The following is a 20,128-nucleotide window of genomic DNA, read 5'->3' as shown; positions in this document are numbered from 1 at the left end:
CAGCCATCATCACCACACACCCCATTTCTCCTCATCTCCTGCTCTTCCACCTGCTACAAAGCACCGAGAGAGACAGTAATTCCCCATCTCCATGTGGCTAGAAAGCAGCTGCTCCTCTGTCTTTTCCAGGGCAAGATGCTATGGGGAACTCTTCTTGGCATTTTGGGTATAAAGTGCTTCAGTTCCTCCTGCCACTTGGAAAGCCTTTCTAGGGGCAGTTGTCTGAGAGCACCCCAGATGTGGAGTTGCAGCTGGACGAGCACATTTCTCTCTCTCCTAAAATACCTCTGTCCATTTCCATCCACTCCCCCAGCCCATGTCAAAAGAGAGTTTAGAGTTTCAGTGGTTTGTAAACAGGAACTAGGGGGATCTGAAGTAGTTACGATTGTAATTGTCCTGCTTCACAGCCTGCTTTACTCACCATCTGAAATTAGGGACATTATTTCCTCCTGTACTGACCCAGTTACATGAATCCAGAGCTGGTATTTCCTGCTTTGCAAGATCCAGCACTGGCCAAACAGCAAAGACACCTGTAAGCAGGCCACGGCTTTATTCTTCCATACAGGAAATCTTTTAGAAAAAGCTGATGTGCATGTCCCATAAGCAGTTGGATCGCTTGCTTTTGACTGCTTGCTTGTTTTGATTGCAGAGTGACCATGTATGATTATCAAGCGATGTGCAAAGTACCCTACCACCACCACAGCAGCGGTGCCCGGCCTCTGCTCAGCGTACGTATCTGTTGGCATGCAGCCCTCTCTGAGCTTGGCTGCAGAGGCTTTCCCCTAGGACATCTCCAACACCTTGATGTAGCACATTCCCCAAAAGAGTAGTAGATGTTTGCTTTCAAGTGATGGGAATGTCCAAACTCATCTAAGGTAGATTTCTGAGGCAGTGATGGCCACTGACAGTGGTGTCCGATTTGGCTCTCTATTGGCATATAGGATCTCACTGAAAATTGGAAGGACCAGAGATAGGACAGGAACTAGACTATGCCAGGATTCTCCTAAAATCCAAGGAAGCAGCTAGTAGCTGAGATGAACAGGAATGCTTTTATAGGGCATGGTTTTATTCAGCAGCTCAAAAAGGGGAGTTGCACTGTCAGGGAACAGAGCATCTGGGAGAAAGCTGTCAGCCTTTCAGGGAAGCCTGAGTGGGCTTGGAGCAACAGAGGGGTTAAAGCTGCTGAGAAATGCTGATAGCCCAGGGAACAAACTATCAGAGTGAATGGTTTTGCCAGTAGCCAGGTACAACCTCTCTTTAGACTGATACAAGCTAATAATCTAACCCCACTCCACCTTCCTAACCTCCCCTTGAACAGGCAGAACTAAGTGATTACTCAACACTCAGGCCACTTCAGAGTAGTTGAAGCAACCCTAAACAGGGATGTGTTTATTACTGTTATGATCATTTTTTGATACTTTAAAAGGTGGTGTGCTGGAAGTACTTCTTACAGCGTGACATTGTAATTTTTTCCAGTAAAAGAATTTTCAAGAAAATACTCTTTAACAACATGTTACATTTTTAACAATATGTTCCTTTTGCAATGGCTGTACTTAAGCTGGATAGATAAAATACTGTGACTGTAGTGAAAATGCTTTATCATATCCTCCAATTCTGATTCCTGAAAGAAATGTCACAAAACATGAGCTGCCAAAACTGAGGTGAATTGGGAAGAGAATAAAAAGGTGAGCATTCAACCGCCCTCTCTCCTTTTCCCTGGACAAGAAAAGTCCATTTTTCATATACATACATAAAAATCAGTCAAATCCCCAACCATTATACATTTTACTATTTGCTGACTTATTTTGGCTGAAGATTAGTCAGTTAGCAGTAATGGAATATTATCTTGTGTTCTGTGACTGCTGCATCTGTTTTGGGCTTGAGGATACAGGCGTGATTATAAGAGGGAGAGATGAAAATTAGACATGGTTACCAGGAAGAAAAGAAGCAGCAGGATACTCTGCAGATGAATTGTCCCTGGGACAATGCTGGATTTCCAATTTGTAGCTGAAGAGAAGGAAGATGATAGAAGTCATGCCATCTTGAGGAAAAGCTGGATGAAAGCACAGTTAAACATAATCAATCAATGGCAGATAATACTAAATCCTGGGCAATGCTGTCACTTGTCCCAGAAACACCACTTGCTGTCAGAACATGAAAGCATCCTAAACTGGTGGTGTCCCATTTAGCTGTGTTTCTCTCCTGCTCTGAGCTCAAGGTCATCCATACTGGAGAGAAATCATCAAGCAATTACATCTTCAAAGTCTTTCATACATTTGTGATAAACTCCCTGACCCTGACAAGGAGGGGGTGAGAAGATATTATTAGTAGCAAGGCAGCTCTGCGGGCTTTTGATGTATTTTGAACATTTTCCAGTGATGCCCAGACCTTGAATTTCCAGCCTGTCTTCAAGAGCTCTGATCAGTGGAGGGAATTGGTCTGAAACATGGGGTTCTGCATAACAATTATAAACTCTCTGGCCATATCCTTATGGTATTTCTCATTTCTTCTTTTGTTCTCCAGCCAATTTATGCCTTTCTAGCTGCAGTGAAATGGCTGATCAGTGATTTCCTCATGTGAGTACCAAAAGATGGGGGTGTTTGGGAGGCTCAGACCAATGGGGGTGAGAGCTGAGAAAGCTGCAAGCAGAGGCCCCCGTGTAGGACATTGCTCTCAGCCTTCTCCTGACATTCAGCTCAGCGCCTTGCTCCTGGGAGACAGAAAGCTATTACTATTCCCATTTTGAGAGGCAGAGGCCCAGAGTGGGTCTGGGATTTACCTGAAGTCACTCAGTACAAAGTGGTGGAGTCAGAAATAGGACTCAGGTCTCGCGGGGCCTCGTGCAGATCCTTGATGCCGAGTCCTTTTGCCTGTCTCCTTTGCCCGTGGTGAGTGAATGCACACCTTCATTTTGCAGGGGGCAAAGGCTGAAGGAAGGAAGCCAGGGAGCTCAGCTTTGAGTGACAGGCAAGGGAGGAGAGAGGGGAGGCCTTTGAATCAAGCTGTAGATTCAGGCTCACCTCAAACTGCTGGGGGGAATCAGAGTTCAAGCTCAAATTAGGATGAAAGTGCTGCTGCTCAGTTGCTGGGTGTGCAAAAGGGGAGGAGTGGAAAAGATCCAGCTCCGAGGGCTTGAGAGTGTTGGTACAGAATAATTCAGTGTGATGTACAGCTACCTCTGAGTAGCCAGAGTACAGGCTCCCTGATGGCCCTCTGTGCCTGCTCCTCAGGTGGGTCTCACGGTGACTGAATCCCCTCCCAGCCTCAGGGGCTGCTGTACTCATTCCTTCCTTCGCTGGTGAAGCCCCTGCACAGTATGTACTTCAAGAAGAAACCCATTCATATATTCCACAGTACAGATCCCATGGTACAGAGCTACACTCTATCATGTGGAGAGGAAAAAGAAAAAAATTTTTAAAAAAATCTCAGACTTCCACTGCCAGCAAATTCGTAGTAAACATTTTAGAACTGATACTCACCGGGCGACGGGGCCATCTCCCTGACACCTGCATCCTTCCAGGCGGCTGAAAAAGCATCCTCTGTTCTTGCTCTTTTGACAGCTTCCTTTTGGAGTTTAACATGAGTAGCTTCTGGCACTCAGACAACTTGGCAGATGGTGAGTACACAAGAGTCCAGCCACCCCATAGCACGTGAGTGTTACCGCCACTGGTGGCAGAAGAAGCTGTATGGGGAAGACTGGCCTCATACGAGGAGCCTGCCACCTGCCCCACCACCTCTCCCTGCACGGACACTGGAATCCAGCTTCCAGGTCCCACCATCACCCCATCTCCCCCCATTTCCACCCCCATTTAAGGCTGCCACAGCACCAGAGCAGTCAGGGTGAGGTGTGTGTGACTCGAAGCATGTTGCTTGCTTTCCTCAGGGTAGCTGCCGGGGCCAGGTAAGGCTCTTCTTTCTGAGGCCCCCACCCTATGTGCTGTGGGATGAGAGAGACCATCAGCTGCAAACCCTTTCAGTTGGAAAGGCTTCCAGTCTTTCCTGAGGGTGGCCTATAGGACAGGACAGAGCAGTGCTGGAGCAGCAGTCTCTCCGGAACCTAGCAGGGGTCCCAGGAAGCTAGCCAGAAACCTATAAGGTTCAATAACACATTGAGGGAATTCACTTGCCCAGTGGACCCTCTCTGGAAGAGAGAAGATGGCACATGGTATTGCACAGCAGCAAAGTGCAGCAGAGGGGTATGTCTGGGTTGAAATCCAGTGATCTGCCCTGCAGCTGCAGTGCTGCCTGATAAAAACATCCCGGGAGTCTCTGCAGTCCCATCCCTGCCCCTTCAGGCAGGGGGGTATTAATGGTCCTGAGGTGACCCAAAGGGAAAGGTGAGGAGTGCTCTGCGCAGCCACATTGGTGCCATTATTACATCCCCACTAATTATTCAGCACTACAGTGCTTTTAGTGGAGACAGTGGTACCTTCCCTGCTAACTGTGGGGCTGAGTCTTCTGCACTGAATGAAGTCTCCTGGCATAATGGGGAAACGGTAATTTTTAGAAAGCAAAATTTCCTTCTAGTCAGAGAACCAGCCCAATGTCTGGGTACTGTTTAGGTCCCACTCACCTCCTCCAAAGAGGATCGCCAGAGATGGTGGTAACAGTTGCAGCTATCCTCTATGCTGCTGCTTAACACGCATCAGGATAATGGGAGTGGCTCCATGCAGAAATTAGTGAGGAAGAGTCAGATGAGCAAGTGCGGTACTTGTGGCACTGCAGGTGGGACTGCTCTTGCTGGAGGACTGGTGTTCCTGCAGGCAGCTGCTGGGGATGCTAGATGGCTGCAGTTTGATTCAGCCTTTGCTTGAGGAGATGTGAGGAAAAAGGGAGGGGGATTCTCACTGCTGCCCTGCTCATCACCATTTCCTTTTGTGCTTTCTTTGTCTCTCTCCCACATCACCTTCATGACTGCTGTGTGCAAATTCATCTCTTCGTTGTGCTGCCATCATGTGAAACTGTCATGTGGCTCCATCTTCATTGTGTGTATGTGTGTCATGCGACTCTTCCAGCCAAGGCTGTCTTCCATCACTGTAAGTAGAACGACTTAATGGTGAAAAGAGGATTTATCTAGAAATCCCAGGCTAGAACAGTCTTTTTTCCATCTTTCGGACAATGGTGAACTTGCAGAAAGGTGTGAAAGGGACAAGGCAGTGCCTGGCTCAATTTCCTGACACTGCAGAGAAGCACACAATGCTGTTGCTCGTTTAGCTGAGCTGGTGATTGAAGGTCTGTCACTGAGAAGTCAATAAAAGAGGGGACACACCAAACTCCTCAGGGACTGCGGGCACAGACAACACCATCAGTCATGACACAGATGGGCCTGTAGCCTGTGTACCATGGCACGTCCTTCACTTTGCTTCGCAGCTGTCCCGTTCTTTTCAGTTGTTATGCCAAAACCAAAGACCAACCCGTGCCCTCTTGCAGGAAAAACTATACGGGTCTCATAGACTTCAGTCATTAAGAGGCAACTTAAGTCTTCTTTTCCACACCCCATGGCTTAGCTCCTTCTGATGAATCCCAGCCCGGTTCTCCAGGATAATGCAGAACTAATTCCAAGCAGTTCAACTGATAAGTATATGCTCTAGCTCATAAATCCACTCCTACAGGCAAGTTAGAAATCCCTCCAAGACAGAGTCCAGACTGTGGCTGTGTTTGTATCTTCCTGCTTCCATATCTAGCTTATATTTGCCAATTTGCTCTCTGCCCAGCAAGACGTATGTGTGAGACAGAGGTAGAGAAATAGAGACAGTTGGAATGTGTTTTACTGTATGAAGAAAAGGAAGAGAAAGAAAGGGTGTTCACGGATGAAAAAAATGAGTGTCCATGCGTGGGTAGGAGTAGCAGGGTGAAAGAATACTGTTTGGGCTGAAAGAAATGGATTGCACATGTTGTTGAGAAGGGGCTGTAGATTTTTGCCAGAGATGTTAACATTTTCTTGACTGCATGCCAAGGCTGTTGTATGCAAAAAATATGAAGAGGAGACATTTTGTGAGAGAGAAATTGAGCACACATTTATTCAGGGATATATGCGGAGGAATTAATGGCTGGGGATCTAATGCTCACCCTTGCCTGATTGTGCAACTCTGGCTCTGCAGCGCTGAGCCTATTTCTGCTCCCAAGTTCTCTTGCTTTCTGGGAAGGCGAGACTTGCTGTTGGAATATGGGCATAATATATTCAGACTGCACTCATCATGCAAATCTGTTTTTCAGAGGTGGTGAGAAGACATGTTTGCTTCCACAGATTTTTCACTGCTTTCAGCATCTCATTCCTCTCTGAGTTTATAAGGACTTCTGCTTTTATGGACATCACCACAGGTTTGAAAGCTTTTAATTAAGCCAAAAATACTTTCAGCCAAGGCATGCAGCCTAGAAAGGACTATTTCTAGAATTCTATATCCCACAAAAGTTTCTTCTTGAGTGCATGGTAATGTACACAGAGGATACTTTACAAGATAATTGATTAAATTCTGTGGGTTTTATTTGTAACTAAGTGGTAGATTTTGTCTCATGTCCCAGAGTAAATCCACTGACTTGGGTGCATGATTTATGCTGGTGGGAAAGAGTTCACAATCTGGACTGTATAGTTCACAACAAGGCGCGGCGACTGCCTTTGCTACTCAGAAGGATTGGTTGCCAAACGTCTGACAAAGTCTTTCTGGAAGTGCAGATGGTAGCAACGACAGCCTGGAATTAACTCACTCTTTGCTATAAAGTTTGCAATTTGTTATCAGCTCCTCTGACTGTTTACTAATCCCTGACCACCAGACTCTCAGAGTGCTGATAACGTTTTGATGTCCAGCATGTGCATGCAGAGGCTCAGCCCAAGCATTTTGCTGATGATGTACATGCTACTGGGCTTCTCTGAACTTCTCAATACTGCTGCAGCTGCATTGCTTCCAAGCAAATTAAGTGGCAGTAGGCTTAAGCATAATCTCTGTCATAGGTCTTGTCTCTGTGCAGAAGTTAGGAGATTTTAAAGTGGCTTCTTTTCATTTAGCCTGTGCCAAGAAACTGATTTAAGATGGTCTGTGCAGGGGACTTAAGCCAATTTAGCAGAGTTTAAAAATACAGCTTGGTGCACGTGATGAAGTTAACCCAGAGCAAGTCAAATTGCAGATGGTCATGAAAGACTCAAACAGAAATGCAGCTTCTGTGAGTGACTTAGCACTACTGCCAGTGGCAAAAGTGCCCCTGAAGGGACTAACCCTGGTGCATTTCCCACTGCTTACCTCCAGATGCACTGGCTGCTCCTGAGTGCCACCACGGCATAGTTCGGCCGAGAACTCCCGCTCAAGCGTTGCTGCTCTACTCCTGTGTCTGGAGCTGAAGTGCAGCTCTTGCCCATGTGTGCAGGTCAGGCCAGCAAGCAGCGCTGGCCAGGCGTATCCTGGGTGTGGATTGTGCAGTCTCTTTAGTTGACTTTCCCCTTGAGGCCCAGTTCTCCAAGCCCACCAAGTCCAGCATGACAGCCCTGATTCAACGCTGGCTGAGGCTGGGAGGCCTCAAATCTCCTTCCATCCCATATTTTCCACGCCAGTGGTCTCATTCACCCTCTCCCTGCACCCCGTCCTTCACACCACTGGTTTTTATATTGCTTGAACTCCATCTGCTTTGATGACACTACACCAGGAAGCTGGAGCTAGTGATGGATGTCATTCTTTACCAGGAACAGGGGAAAATTGAAGACCTGGATGAAGTCTCTGCTATGTCAGGACCCTTTGCCACTCCTGACAAGAGCAATATGCTAAATTTTTGCAAGCAGTTGTGCCCCAACTTTATCAGGTCACCTTTTCACCTTTGTGGTCATCACAGCTGTTCTGAGCAAGAACTGGCACAGTCCATCACCAACAGCTGTGCTGCGGTGACAGCCCCGGTCACTCAGTGCTGTGAATCCAGGGGTAACACAAAAGAACTTTGATGGTTGGTAGTTGATGGACCAATGTGTGGTCTTGCCATAAACATGTCCCTAAGAAGGTCTGTCCCTGGCACAGACTACAATAGTCTGGGCACTAGTGTGGCCAGATTTCAGAGTTTGGAGCTGTTTTCCCAGCCACTAGTGAATTAAGGCTGAAGGAAAGTGCTCCCACTCTGTTCCTCACACTCCTTTAGTCCATCAGGGACTTCACTGGCCAGAATACAGTTACCAGACCTGGAGCTGGTCTGAGCTGGGAAGCGTTTGCAGCTTCTCTCCTTACCACAGGGATATTCTGCATGTTTCATCAGAAATGTCTAAGCCTTTGAAATTCACTTCAGTAACAGGATCTTCTGCTCATCCTGAATGTCCTCAGGACTGTTCATCCCGTGACAGGTACTAGTCAGAGGCGTTCTTCATTAGCAAAAATGGGAGAGGCTTTTCCGTGCTTCTGCAGTGTGGGGTTTGCACAGAGGGATGGCAAGTGGTGACAGAGCACAGCCAGGCAGCTCCTGGCTGGTGACAGAGTTGCTGCTGGCCCCTGAAATGATGAATTTACTTGATTAATTTAGTGTGAATCCAGGGTGAATACAGAGCAAGGCATCATACTGAAATCAAGTCCTGTGTGCTTTTGGGTCAGTGGAAAATGAACCTAACCATGATACTAAAAGGTGGGTCCCACAGTCTGGAAGGATTTAAGTAGGAGGCTGTCTTGAGAGTGACATTTTTTGAGAATTCAGAAGAAAAGCCCAAGGCACAACTACCAGGGACTCTGTACTGCAAGGAGGTGTTTGAGTACCCATCATATTCACCTGGGAAAGGCACCAGAGGGGAGATTGGGCTGCAGTTCCTGGTTCTTAATGGATGTCTTGTGCCGCTGGATCACCATGGTGGAGAGAAAAATCAGAGAAAATCATCCATCTTGTCTCTCTCTCATGTAATCCACATTGTTTAGACGGCAAGCTCTGCAGAGTGGTGCCTGCCTCTTTCTGTGTCCTCCAGCAATGTTGAGGGAGACGAGACCATAGCCCTCAGCGAGGGTTTTACAGCGATGCAAATTACCCATCAGAATCATGGATACCCTCTTGGTGCCTTCTTACCATACATTTACTGATTAAAACCCGTGTTGCTGCATTTTTCTATAAATCTTCAGCGTCACTGCTGCAAGGGATAAGATGCTCATCCTCCACATCAGAAGGACTCTCTTCCCTGCCCCACCTCCCTGTGCTGTGTGGGTGGAGGCCTACGGAGCAAGTCTTCTGTGATCAGACACAAAGCTGATGTAGAAACCATCTCTCATACTTGTTGCTGGCTGAGCTGCAGTCACCTCTGCCCTAGCAACAAAGCCTTGCATTTCCATCGGCAACATTCCCCTGTGTCTTACAGAGGCAGGAGCTGGCTTTGCTACCTCCAACTGCAGAAAATAATTGCCAGAAGGGCCCAAGGCAGTAGTTTCAGGCAAGGCAGACTTTGCTGAACTCCTAGAAAGGATGCCCGTGCTTCTCAAGGGAGGCTCAGTAAGGTGGTTCAGCTCCCCCTCATCCCCAAATTAGTTTGGTAGTCCCACAGAGTGTGATTGACGAGTGATGGAGCAGCTGCTCCCTGCCTCTGGTGTGCATTAGCTGGATCTCTGCTGGTCCTTGAGAGCTGTCATCTGCTTTCCTGTGGTCTCAGGCCAGATCTGTTTGCTGGTGGTGTTTTCTTTTTAATGTGACACATACTCAACCCCTCCAATTGCCTGCTGTGGTCTCACTCGGAAATCTCAGAGGGCTCAGGAAGGCTCAGCAGTTGATAGAGAACCCCACCACAGACACGCAGGGTCCCCGCAGGGGCACATCCCCCAGCACAGGCACTGAGGACCAGCCCAGCCGCAGCTTTGAATGTTTAAAAAAGTGTGTGAACCGGGGCTGGGTTAGGCAGGAGGGACTTTATTTATGCTGCTGGTTTGGTAGACCCCCCTCCTTTGAACACAGGGATACCAGTGCCCACATGCCCCTGCCTAACTGGCCATGGGGGTCCCTGGGGTGCTGCGGCTGCTGTGGCCCCATGGCTGCGGCTTTGGCAGGATAGGGTCCAGGCTTCCTTGGGGAAGGCGAGTGGGAATATTGGGCGCATTTCTCACATAGGCCGGTTTTCCCACCCCACCTAGTGGGAGCAGGGATCACTGCCTCGCTGCTTTCTGCAGCATCTCCTTCCTCTGCTTCTCTGGTGGGCACCTGCTCTTGGCCACTATCGCAGCGGGGGGACACAGGGCTGCTCCTCCGGCCTACGTTGCCAGTCTTAAATGCTTCCATCTCAGTGCAGACCGCTTCTATGGGATCCTCTGCCCTTCATTTCTCACCTTGTCTCCTTACCGTTGCAGCTCACAAGCACAAGAAGCATGACACCTTGCAGCCCTGTGACACCGAGTACCCCGTTTTCGTGTATGAGCCAGCCATCAAGGAGACAAATGGGCTGATTGAGTGCGGAGATTGCCAAAAGTAAGAATTGCAGCTTTCCTTTCATTTGGGGGCTCTCCAGGTTGTGACAGCACGCGCTTGGTGCTGTGCCTATGGCATGGCCACCACTGCGTTTGCAGCTCTGGCTGCAGAGCAGAGCTAAACAGCCACGTTGGACAATGAGGAGGTGAAGTGACCAAATTACCACTTCTTGATAAAAAGAAAAAAAATTAAAATAATTTGTTAATAAGCAGAGGTGGCTGTAGAACGAGGGAAAGAGCATTTAAATATATATATATATCTTTCCATTCCACAGATTTCAGAAAGGAACTTTTTCTGTTTTTTCATGTTTCTGGCAAAGTTTTCTCCTTAAAAAATTTTCCTTTTTTCAATACTTTCAGCTTTCCTTTTCCTTTTTTTATTTTCCCTCTTTTCTGTTTTTCTACCAAAAAAAAAAAAAAAAAGCAAGGAGGGGGGGAAAAAGACAAGTGTTAAAAGAATTTAAAACACAGGTCCTCTTTTTTATTTTCCATTTTCATTTTAAGAGAATGAACAGTCAAAAATAACAGAAGAGTCATTGTGAAAAGAGGCTGTTTTCAGCAATTGCATAGCACCATCAGCAATCACGTGTGGAAAGGTGACAAGGATGAATTTCCACTGGTCCAGCTTTTCCTAACATGAGGCATTCAAACAGATCTGACTGGAATCATGCTTGAAAAAAAAAAACCAACAATCCTACCTAGTCTGACTTCAGTCTTGGATCAACTGCAGGAAAGACTTAAAGGTTAGGAAAACAGCCTGTGCTAGTCAGCATGACTTTAGGAAAACCAGGTCTTGCCAAACATTGTTTTAGAAGAGATTGCAGATTTGGTGACAACAAGGCATTGTGTAGGCGCAACAAGCTCTTGGCTGATCCAGAGGAGCTGAGTGCCCCAAACTGACCTGTTTGGGCATTAAGCTGTTGCTGCACAGAGCTCTGCCATCAACACAGCCTGGGGCTGACCCCTCCTTGCTGGAGGCAGCACCTCAGCAGTGCAGTCAGCCGCTGTGTCCTGATCCGCTCCTTCATAGTTACAGGCATAGTTGCAGCCTCTGGATCCTGGGCGCATCTCCTGTGCATCTTTCATGCAGTTGTTTGGGAGAGACACACACCACGACGCTGTGGACCATTAGTCAGTGGCCCACTCAAGCGTGGAGGCTTTCCCGATCATGTTTCACAAGCCTAGCTGGTTCCCAGTGGAGGGAGGGTAGGCTGGGTGCTCCACCCCGGGCAAAAACTTGGCTTGCGGATTGGTGCACAGGGCACCTCTATCCTGGTTGCTGAATTTGTCCATGGGTTAAAATCTGCTTGTCAAAGCAGTCATCAGCCAGGAATACTAATGAAATGGTCGTGCTGCAGTGTGTGACATGCAGCACCTTTAAAAGTGAATACAGAAATCCCTGGAGGCAGTGAGACTAGGCAGTGAATAACCAGGGAGACAGGACAGTTCTCCAGTGGGTACATCATCGCAAACCTGTACTTCCAACCCAGAAGCCCTCTCCCTTGGCAGAGAGGTGATTAGCAGGACCACTGCAGCATTGCAGCCTGATGTCCCTGGCCTCCCCGGTGCCCAGCAAACCCAGGCCAGCCTGCAGGCTCCTTGCCAGGGCTGTACGGCCACCCAGCGCCTGGCAGGCAGCAGAGGACAGCAGCATGGGCAGCTCAGCCCTGCTTCGGGTGGCTGCAGCCTCTGTGCTGGCAGAGGGCAGGCAATGCCTGCGAGGCATCGGTGGGGGGGTGACGCAGGCTGGTGAGATGCCCAGACACATACCACGCCTTGTGGTGACACCGGCGTGCGTACGCTTGGACACGCACCCCCTGCCACTCCCCGTGGTCGCCCAGGGGTGCCCGTGTGCACGTGCTGGTGTGCAAGCCCACAGTCACAGGCACATGCAGCCTTGTGAACTCAGAGACATGTCTGAGCTGCCTGTGCAGATGCGTGGCACACACACTCACACACAAAACCCTGCACACAGCTGAAACACGTGCCTGTCCTCATCCCACTCTGCCCACACAAGCCTTCCGCCGCCTGCACAACCGGGCAGCAATGCTGCCACAAGCCCACACATGCACGTCCTCGGGCAAACGCTTACAACTAAGGACATCCCTGCCGGCAGGTGCCTGTGCTCATCACCAGCCCTTTTCCATAGTCTGCTTGTCCGACAGGGAGGGGAAAGGGCAGGCAAAATTGTGGCTGCAAACTGAAGCTGCATGTTTTTGTGGCAGTAGGCAAGACCAAGCACCAGTTGGTCAGTCCTATCACATTGACATAACGTGCAATGCTACTGGGATCCTCCTTTTCTCACTCCAGTAACATGAAATTTAGCAAAACTCTGCTTCTTGCAGGACCACATAGTACATACTTCCTTGCACTGTATAAGCATATGCATAAATATACGCTGAATGGGCACTGGCACACCTCTGGATGAAATCAGGCCTTCTCAGGTGTCAGCTGCTGTGACATGCTGCCCCATTTGGGGAGGGCTTGTGTTGGGTTTTGTTTGTTGGTTGGTATTTTTGGTTGGTTGGGTTTTGGGTTTGATTTTGGCTTTTGTGCATAGCATAGAGCTGTAAATCTGAGCCACTTCGGAGCTTCCTGAGGCCAAAAAGGTGTGCTAACGCCACCTCCTTCGTGCATACAGCTGCTCGCCTGCTTTCTGCTGGCATTCCATTTCTGATGATCTCTGATTTTGTTGGATTTCTTTGATGTGGGCCAGGTGATGCTGGGGCTGCTGCTCTGGCACTGCAGCAAGAGGGATATGCTTTCTCCCACCCGCTCTTTTCTTGCAGGATGTTTGTGGTGCAGCAGATCGCCAGCAGTAACCTGCTGCTCCTCATCACGGATGCTGCCTGCGACTGCAGCTTCTTCCCACCCGTCCTGTTGGATGTGAAAGAAGTCAAATATATCCTTCCACGCACAGCAGGGACACACAGCTCCATGGGCCCTTTCCTCTCCATTTTTGCTAGGGTGGAAAACGTGCTCCCAGGGCAATTGCCATGGGGGTGGAGGGCATGGCCTGACTTGTGGGACAGCTGGAGAGCGAGACATGGAGCAGGTAGAGTTGTGGTGCGGTGGAGAGGAGGTAACGGTTCTGCCTTTCAGCCCCCCAAGAGGAATCCAGGCTGTCAGATGCACTGTACGAGGGTGAGGGTGGGACATGCCAGATGAAAGGATCAGTGGTGGGGTGGGTGCAGCTGGGCACTGCTCCCAGGTGCTTCCATAACTCATCCCTGCTGGGTCCTCATCCCTTTCTCCTCATAAGGGCAGTGACATGGTGCAGCTTGTCACCGTGAAGCTAAGCCTTCTCCAGGCATTTTGGCCACTTTCAGCTGCCCATGATTCCTTCACGTCTTGCAGGGGTTGGCAATGTCTCCAGCCCATGCAGGGGGACCTGCCCTTCCCTCATCCTACCCGCTCTGTCTCCCAGGTTGTGCAGTAACACCAAGAAAACTGGGATCAGGGCCCCGTGGGTTCACGCAGTGCTCGTTCCCCTTTTTCCTGCCTGCCGTTGCCAGTGACCTTAACAGCCTCGCACATAACGCTTCAGTGAAGTGTGAACGGATGCGGTCCCAGAAGCTGAGGCGGCGGCCAGACACGTGCCACGCGTTTCACCCTGAGGTACCCTGGGGCAGCACGGGAGGGAGGGAGTGCACATGGCTGGGTTTCACCCTGGGCATGCCTGTACCCCTGTGCACGTGTCTCCTCTTGCTCCCCTGCGTTGTGTGTATCATGTGCCCATGCTGCTGGCTGGATGCAGACACAGCGTGTGACTCCCCAGGAGGCTTCCTAGCAGGAGGACAGTCACACTAGTGACACCTGGGAAGGGCTTGAGCTCAGACATCACAGGGTTGCTGGGCTTCTTCGGGAGGTTCACCTGCTGCAAGAGCCCCAATTCTTGTAACCAGCCCTTGCAACCTGGGCTTAGTGCATCCAGGCAGCTCTCCCACCCGCCAGGCTGGCAGGAGTTTGGTCCAGGCACCTTCACACAGCGTGCAAGGCAGCCCAGCTGCCTGTCCCTGCCCCGCGGGGTCAGGAGCAGGCGCAGTGACCCACTCATGCACAGGGGACACTGGAAGGAGCTGCAGGAGGGATGTGCAGGCAGGAGCCAATCCTGCTGCAGTCTCCAAGGCTGAGGGATCAGTTTCAGGGTGCAGGGGAAAGCCGAGAAGGTGAGTGCCTTCCCAGCTCGCAGGTGGCCACCATGGCCCATGGGTATCAAACCAGTCCCTTCCTTTGCCCCCAGTGATCCTTCCTTTCAGCCACAGGCATTGCTCCCTCTTCCAAAGGTGAGGGGTGGGCTCCCTTCCCTCTGCCAGCAGCCACCCTGGCGGTAAGCAAGCTGATGCCTTCTCTCCCATCTCCCAGGAAAATGCCCAAGACTGTGGTGGCACTGCCGAGGTCTCCATCTCACCAACACTGCTCCTCCTGCCCCTGGCGCTGCTCCTGCAGTGACGCTGCCTGCAACAGTGACGCTGCCTGCAACAGTGACGCTGCCTGCAATGCACCTTATGAGGCAGAGACCCAGGAGGATGGGGCTGCTGCTGGCCAGAGCGGCGGGAGGGGAGGAGATGGGGACACAGGCCCTTCTGGGAAGCCCGCTGTGACTCCCTAGGGAAACAGGGTGTTAACAACGTGGCACAGCACATCCTGCATCCTTCACCATGAGGTTCAGCGTGGTGCCAATGGTGGAAGCTGCTCCCTCCTCGAAAGCCCACGGCAAAAGGCCTGTGTGAGGACCAACAGGGTCATTCCCAGCATGCTCCCTACTGAGCTGCTCCTTCTGGCCATTGGCTCACAGCCAGGACGGCCGACGTCATTGGCATGGCTGGCATTTCAGCATCACCCTACCTCCCACGGAGCCACTTTGGGGTAGTTGGCCCCAAGAGGCAGAGGGCTCGGTGGGGCAGATCTGGCCTTAGGAGAGCAGGAGGGGCAGGGGACACTGTCTGCCTGTCCTTCAGTGGGAGCTGCCAGGATTTTGAGCATCCAGGTCTGGAGCAGCCCAGGCACAGCCCTGCTGGAACAGGGCCCTTAGTGCTTCCCAGCAGGGAGGCAGCATCTCCTGGTCTTGGGGGTGGTCCTCGACCAGGCCCCCAGTGGCAAGACATGGCACCTAACCTGAACTGCACTAACTTAACACACACCTGACAACGGGAAGTAGCACGGCTTGACTAGTTAGCTGCAGCTACACCAGCTCTGCCGAGGAGACCCCTCCTAGTACTGCTAGCACAGCATCCAGATTCTCATCTAGATGTAGACTTACCTCTGGGAAGGGGTTATCTGTGTCCCACCAAAAGAGGGGGTATGTTTCCTGGTGCCTGCTAGTTTCACTGCAGAAGCAGCTAGGAAATGGGCACTCTTACCCTCAGAGCAGCACTGCCCTGCTCATTGAAGCTGCCCTTGGTTGTCCTGGGGCGAGCAGCCCCATGCCCTGAGCCTGGCGTTCCCGGCTGGTGGGCATGGGCCATTTCTCACAGAGCTTTACGGACAGCGGGTGGGGAGCATCCATTTTTCCATTTTTTTTGTATGAACTGCTCCATACCATCTGGTTAAAAACAAATATATGGCATATTTTAAATAGATACTTAAGCTTCAGCATGTCATGTTTGGTGCTAATCGCAGTCCTGCACTACCTCTCCGAAACGCCGCTCCCCGTTGAACCTGTGGGGATGGGGCGCGGGTGGAGGGACTGCAAATGCAGCTGTGGAGGCCTGGCCATCAGCCATGTGCCAGCAACTCATGGGGATGCCAAGAAGTGCTCCTGGTCGCTGTGCCACTGTTTTTACTGGAGCTCGGGAAAAATAGCCTCTGGCTGTGCAGCAGACCCTGTGAACCAGCCAGCTCTCTGTCACCCTGAGGCAGGGTGGGGGGTCCCAGCACCAGCAGGGTACATGCAGGGGTAGGGATGCCACAGCCAATGGCTACAGACAGAAATAGGGTCTCACTTTGAGCTCTGCACCATCCCCATCTGTAGCCACCCCGGCCCCCTTGGGTACACTGTGGTGTCACCAAGGGAGCAGGCCAGCAAGGGAGCCCCCTGCACCCCTCCAGCCACCTGAGGACTGTGTGGCTCATCACAGGGAGCTGCCACCTCCAGCAGGGGAAGCGCCTCCACCCTCCTCACTCACTGCTTAACAAGCAGTGCTGCCCACAACGCTGCCCTCCACACGTGTTTGCTGTGAGGTGCTGCAGAGCTCCTCACTGAGCCCAGCAAGCCACCCGCTCCTGCAGCCGCCACCACCAGGGTTGGACCTACATGCAGCTGCTGCAAAGGGCAGTTTTATGGGAAAGGGCTTTATCCTCACACCAGGGCTGTCCCCTTCCCCACAGGAGCAGGACACCACAAACACATCCCAGCATCAATACGGATGGTGCTCCTCTTACCCCCAGCACCACCGAACCCTAAGGGGACAGTACTGGCCACAACCAGGTCCCGGTGGGGACATCTGAGGATGTTACAGCTCTGGCTGTGGAAGTAGAATGAAGTAAATCTGGAGGTAGAGATGGTTTCCAGGCTTCAGATGCAGTGACCTTATCAGAGCCAGAAGCAGCTGAGGAAGATGAAGGCAGTGTAGAGGGAAAAGGGCCTGCTGTCAAGGCCGAGAAGTCAGGAGCTGCTCGCAGACAAGAGGAGCTACCGGCTCAGGGCATCCCCCGCTGGCTGGCACAGCTCCCCCAGCCCCTCGGTGCCTGCCTTCCTGGGGCACCACTCTCAAGGGTGACTGCCCTGTCAGAAAGGATTAGCAGTGCTATCTGCACTCAGCTTAAAAAAGATATAAATACACATTGCTCTTCTACATATGAACTGTGTTTGATTTTGGGTGCATTAATCCACAATAAACATGGGCCTGTGAAGAGACTTGCACTGAGAGAGTGAAGACAAGAATTAATACCTGGCTTATCTGACTCCGCAAGTTTGTGCATAGGTTGCCACTGGAGGGAATAGGACAGGGGTGAGAACTGGATTATTTCTTAAATCAAAAAGTAAGGGCGAAGGTTTGCCCTGACTTAAAACCCGAGCACACTGGGAACAGCGCCGTGGAGTCACCCGCACCGTTTGCATGCCACAGCGCCGAGCAGCTGCCGTGAGCAGCAGGAGCACGGATATCTCCCTCCGTGCAGCCAGCGCTGGGGCGCAGCCGGCTAAAGCAAGAGGAGCTGCTGCCAGGGCTTCCCCGGGCACCTGCCAGGCAGCAAGAGCCAGGCTGTGGGCACGGCTGGCCCGTTCGGCTTGCGCTCTGCCAGGGCTGGCAGCAAATGACAAGCACTCACCTCAGCCTGTGCCACCTCAGTCCCGCAGATTGCATCCCAACCCGCCAGCCCGTGCTGCCACCTCCAGTGCTCACCAGCTGCCCCCTCGAGTTACCCTGCGCCCCGCAGCAAACAGCTCCCCTCCCACCCATGCTGCAGGGCTTGAGCTGGGGCTTAGGGAGTGAAACTGGGCAACGACTAGTAGTCAGGAGATGCTCTGGTGCATCTCCAGAGAAGAGTGGCTCCTGGGAGGGTATGAGGGTGAGGCATGACCCCACAGCCCCCCACCACCTGAGCTGGGGCCGCTCTGGGGGTGCCCCACTCCTGCAGCACAGCTCCCCAAACTCTGGCTGCAGGGCCATGGGGGGAGATGTCTCCTTATACCCCTCACTGGGCTGCATCGCCTGCTCCCACTGTGCCCCCGCACTTGCACTCAGTGCTTGATAGGGATGTCCCAGGCATCCCTCCTCGCCCGGGTCCTGCGCGGGAGGATGGAGGAGACCCCAGGGTCCCTGGGAAGCTCCAGCAGCAGCATTTGGGCAGTGCCAGGCACCCTCTGGGGGCACTCCCTGCTGCCCAGGGAGGGAGTGTGATTTATAGACCCACTCCCATGCTTGCTGTGGAGAACAGGGAAGAGGGGAGCTGCCCCGCACTGCTGCCCTCAAAACCCGCGTGGGTGTGCTTGGCCACAGCGGCTCCCGGGGGCCATGCTGGTGCTCCCCAGGGGAGGCAGCACACACACAACACAGCACCCAGTTTTGCTACAGAAGCAGTTTCTGTACATGAGGTCTGTCTTAGCTGCTTATCAGAAGGCAAACACAGCTCTTTTCTTCCCATGGTGCTGCTGATCCACAGTGGGATGAGCTGCATCTAGATATTGTTTTACCTTTGGAAGGCAAATGGCTGGCTTGTTTTTTGCCAGCAAAGCAGACCCCAAGCACACCTACCTGTTTCTGGCTTCCAATATGGGGTTAAGCAAATTCCATGAAGTGCTCTACTTGCCTGGCTTGTTCATGGCCCTACAGCAAGAGAAGAATCCTCAGGAAGAGCAGCTGCTCTAGCTCCCAACTTCTTCAGCCATGTGCTGGGCACAGCAGACGAAAATAGGTCAGCAAAAGCAAACAGGGATCTGAGGCCAGAGGATCTGAACAGCAGTGGAGCAGCTGTGAGAGGAGCCATCTCTCACTTGCAGCTGAGCAGCATCCTGCTGCCATCCTGATACAGCACTATAAATCACAGCTGTACCTCCTGAAGGATTGTGTCCACCCCCATAAGCACACAAACTGTAGGCATGAGGGTTTATTCTGTTAAGGCAAGACTCAATGGGAGAAAAGTCACAAGCAGTGCTCCGCAGTGAGGGGTGTCCGTCAGACCCACCTGGCCACATCTGACTGCTGCACAAATCAGGGTCTTCACAAGCCTTAAATCTGCAGTCGATTTCCTCCCAGGCAGGTGGAGAGGGAGCTGGGAAGGGACCTAAAATCTCTGTGTTACACTCCTTACAGGCTTCAGAAACACCCCACTGCAGACTGAGGTAATCCTGGACCCCACCAAGTGCTGTGGGGGGCACTGAGGGTGTCCAAGCTGCAGACAGGGACACACACCTTGCACAGCATCACGTACACATGCCCTTCCTTGACTCATGCCTTGGGACAGAGCAGATGGATGACTAGACCTTCGAGTATGGCCAGACAGAGATGACTTCATCCTACAAAATAGTAGGAAAATGAGTCTGGGATTTACAGCGGCTGTTAGCAGTTGGGAGCGGGCACAAAAGCAGCAGCTCTTCAGCAGGCTGGCCTGAGTTGGTTTATACTTACCAAGAGCCTGGCACATCCCGGGCTGGGGATGGCAGCAGCTGCAGCAAGGCGCTGCATGCTCCAAGTGGATTAAGGGGGTGGTGGGGGGTGACCTTCTCTGCCAAGGACCAGTACCACAGTCTTGCTCGGGTTTATGCGCACCTCTCAAACTTGAGCTCCTCAGAATATTTTCCAGGATGCTTTTTTGTGCTGATAAAGCCCGATGGTACTTTCAGCACAGAAATCCTGGGCTCTCCCAAGCCTCTGCTTGCAGGGGAGGGGGGCTGAGGGCAGCCAAACGCAGCATGCACTTTTGCACAAAGCAATTTTTTCAAAAGCAAGTGGAGAAGGAGCATCAAACTCCCACGAGCTGAACAACTCCATCACCAACTGGACCCTCACTGGAGGGGGTTGCTGCCCCCATCCCCCCTGGACACCGGGGAGCTCCCCCATCCCTTGGTGCAGGCTGTTCCCCGGGGCCTCTGCCCTGCCCACACTGCAGGTTCCCTTACACCACCTCTGCCTGCACTTGAAAGGAGCCTTTGTCAGCAAACACCGCTGTCATTACCTCCCATGACATCAGCCACAGCAACGCAGCTCGTCATTGGCGCATGACACAAACTGTAATAGTCCCACTTGAACGCCACCAAGCACGTTTCTTCAGTAAATACCTCGTGGGCC

The 20,128-nt window shown here is 51.6% G+C and overlaps 1 protein-coding gene and 1 pseudogene across 10 annotated transcripts in view; one reads left to right on the top strand and one right to left on the bottom strand.

Moving 5' to 3' along the window:
- The window catches only part of CACNA2D4 (calcium voltage-gated channel auxiliary subunit alpha2delta 4), a 132,854-nt gene extending 115,671 nt beyond the window's left edge, over nucleotides 1–17,183 (top strand). For 6 of the 10 annotated variants that reach the window (XM_074871686.1, XM_074871685.1, XM_074871684.1 and 3 more), the window contains 7 exons: nucleotides 650–728; nucleotides 2,524–2,576; nucleotides 3,561–3,616; nucleotides 5,016–5,036; nucleotides 10,281–10,398; nucleotides 13,187–13,304; nucleotides 13,938–14,756. In XM_074871686.1, coding sequence (XP_074727787.1) covers nucleotides 650–728; nucleotides 2,524–2,576; nucleotides 3,561–3,616; nucleotides 5,016–5,036; nucleotides 10,281–10,398; nucleotides 13,187–13,304; nucleotides 13,938–14,207 — 715 coding nt within the window. In that variant the 3' untranslated portion in view covers nucleotides 14,208–14,756. The other 4 variants (XM_074871689.1, XM_074871683.1, XM_074871681.1 and 1 more) reach the window with 3 other exon arrangements.
- On the bottom strand, nucleotides 5,504–6,515 carry LOC141943698 (uncharacterized; annotated as a pseudogene).
- Nucleotides 17,184–20,128: the final 2,945 nt, after the last annotated feature.

The sequence above is a fragment of the Strix uralensis genome, chromosome 5, assembly GCF_047716275.1.
Source record: "Strix uralensis isolate ZFMK-TIS-50842 chromosome 5, bStrUra1, whole genome shotgun sequence".
Lineage (NCBI taxonomy): Eukaryota > Metazoa > Chordata > Aves > Strigiformes > Strigidae > Strix > Strix uralensis.
The sequence above is the reverse complement of the archived record's forward strand: the minus strand, read 5'-3'. Positions and strand labels throughout refer to the sequence as shown.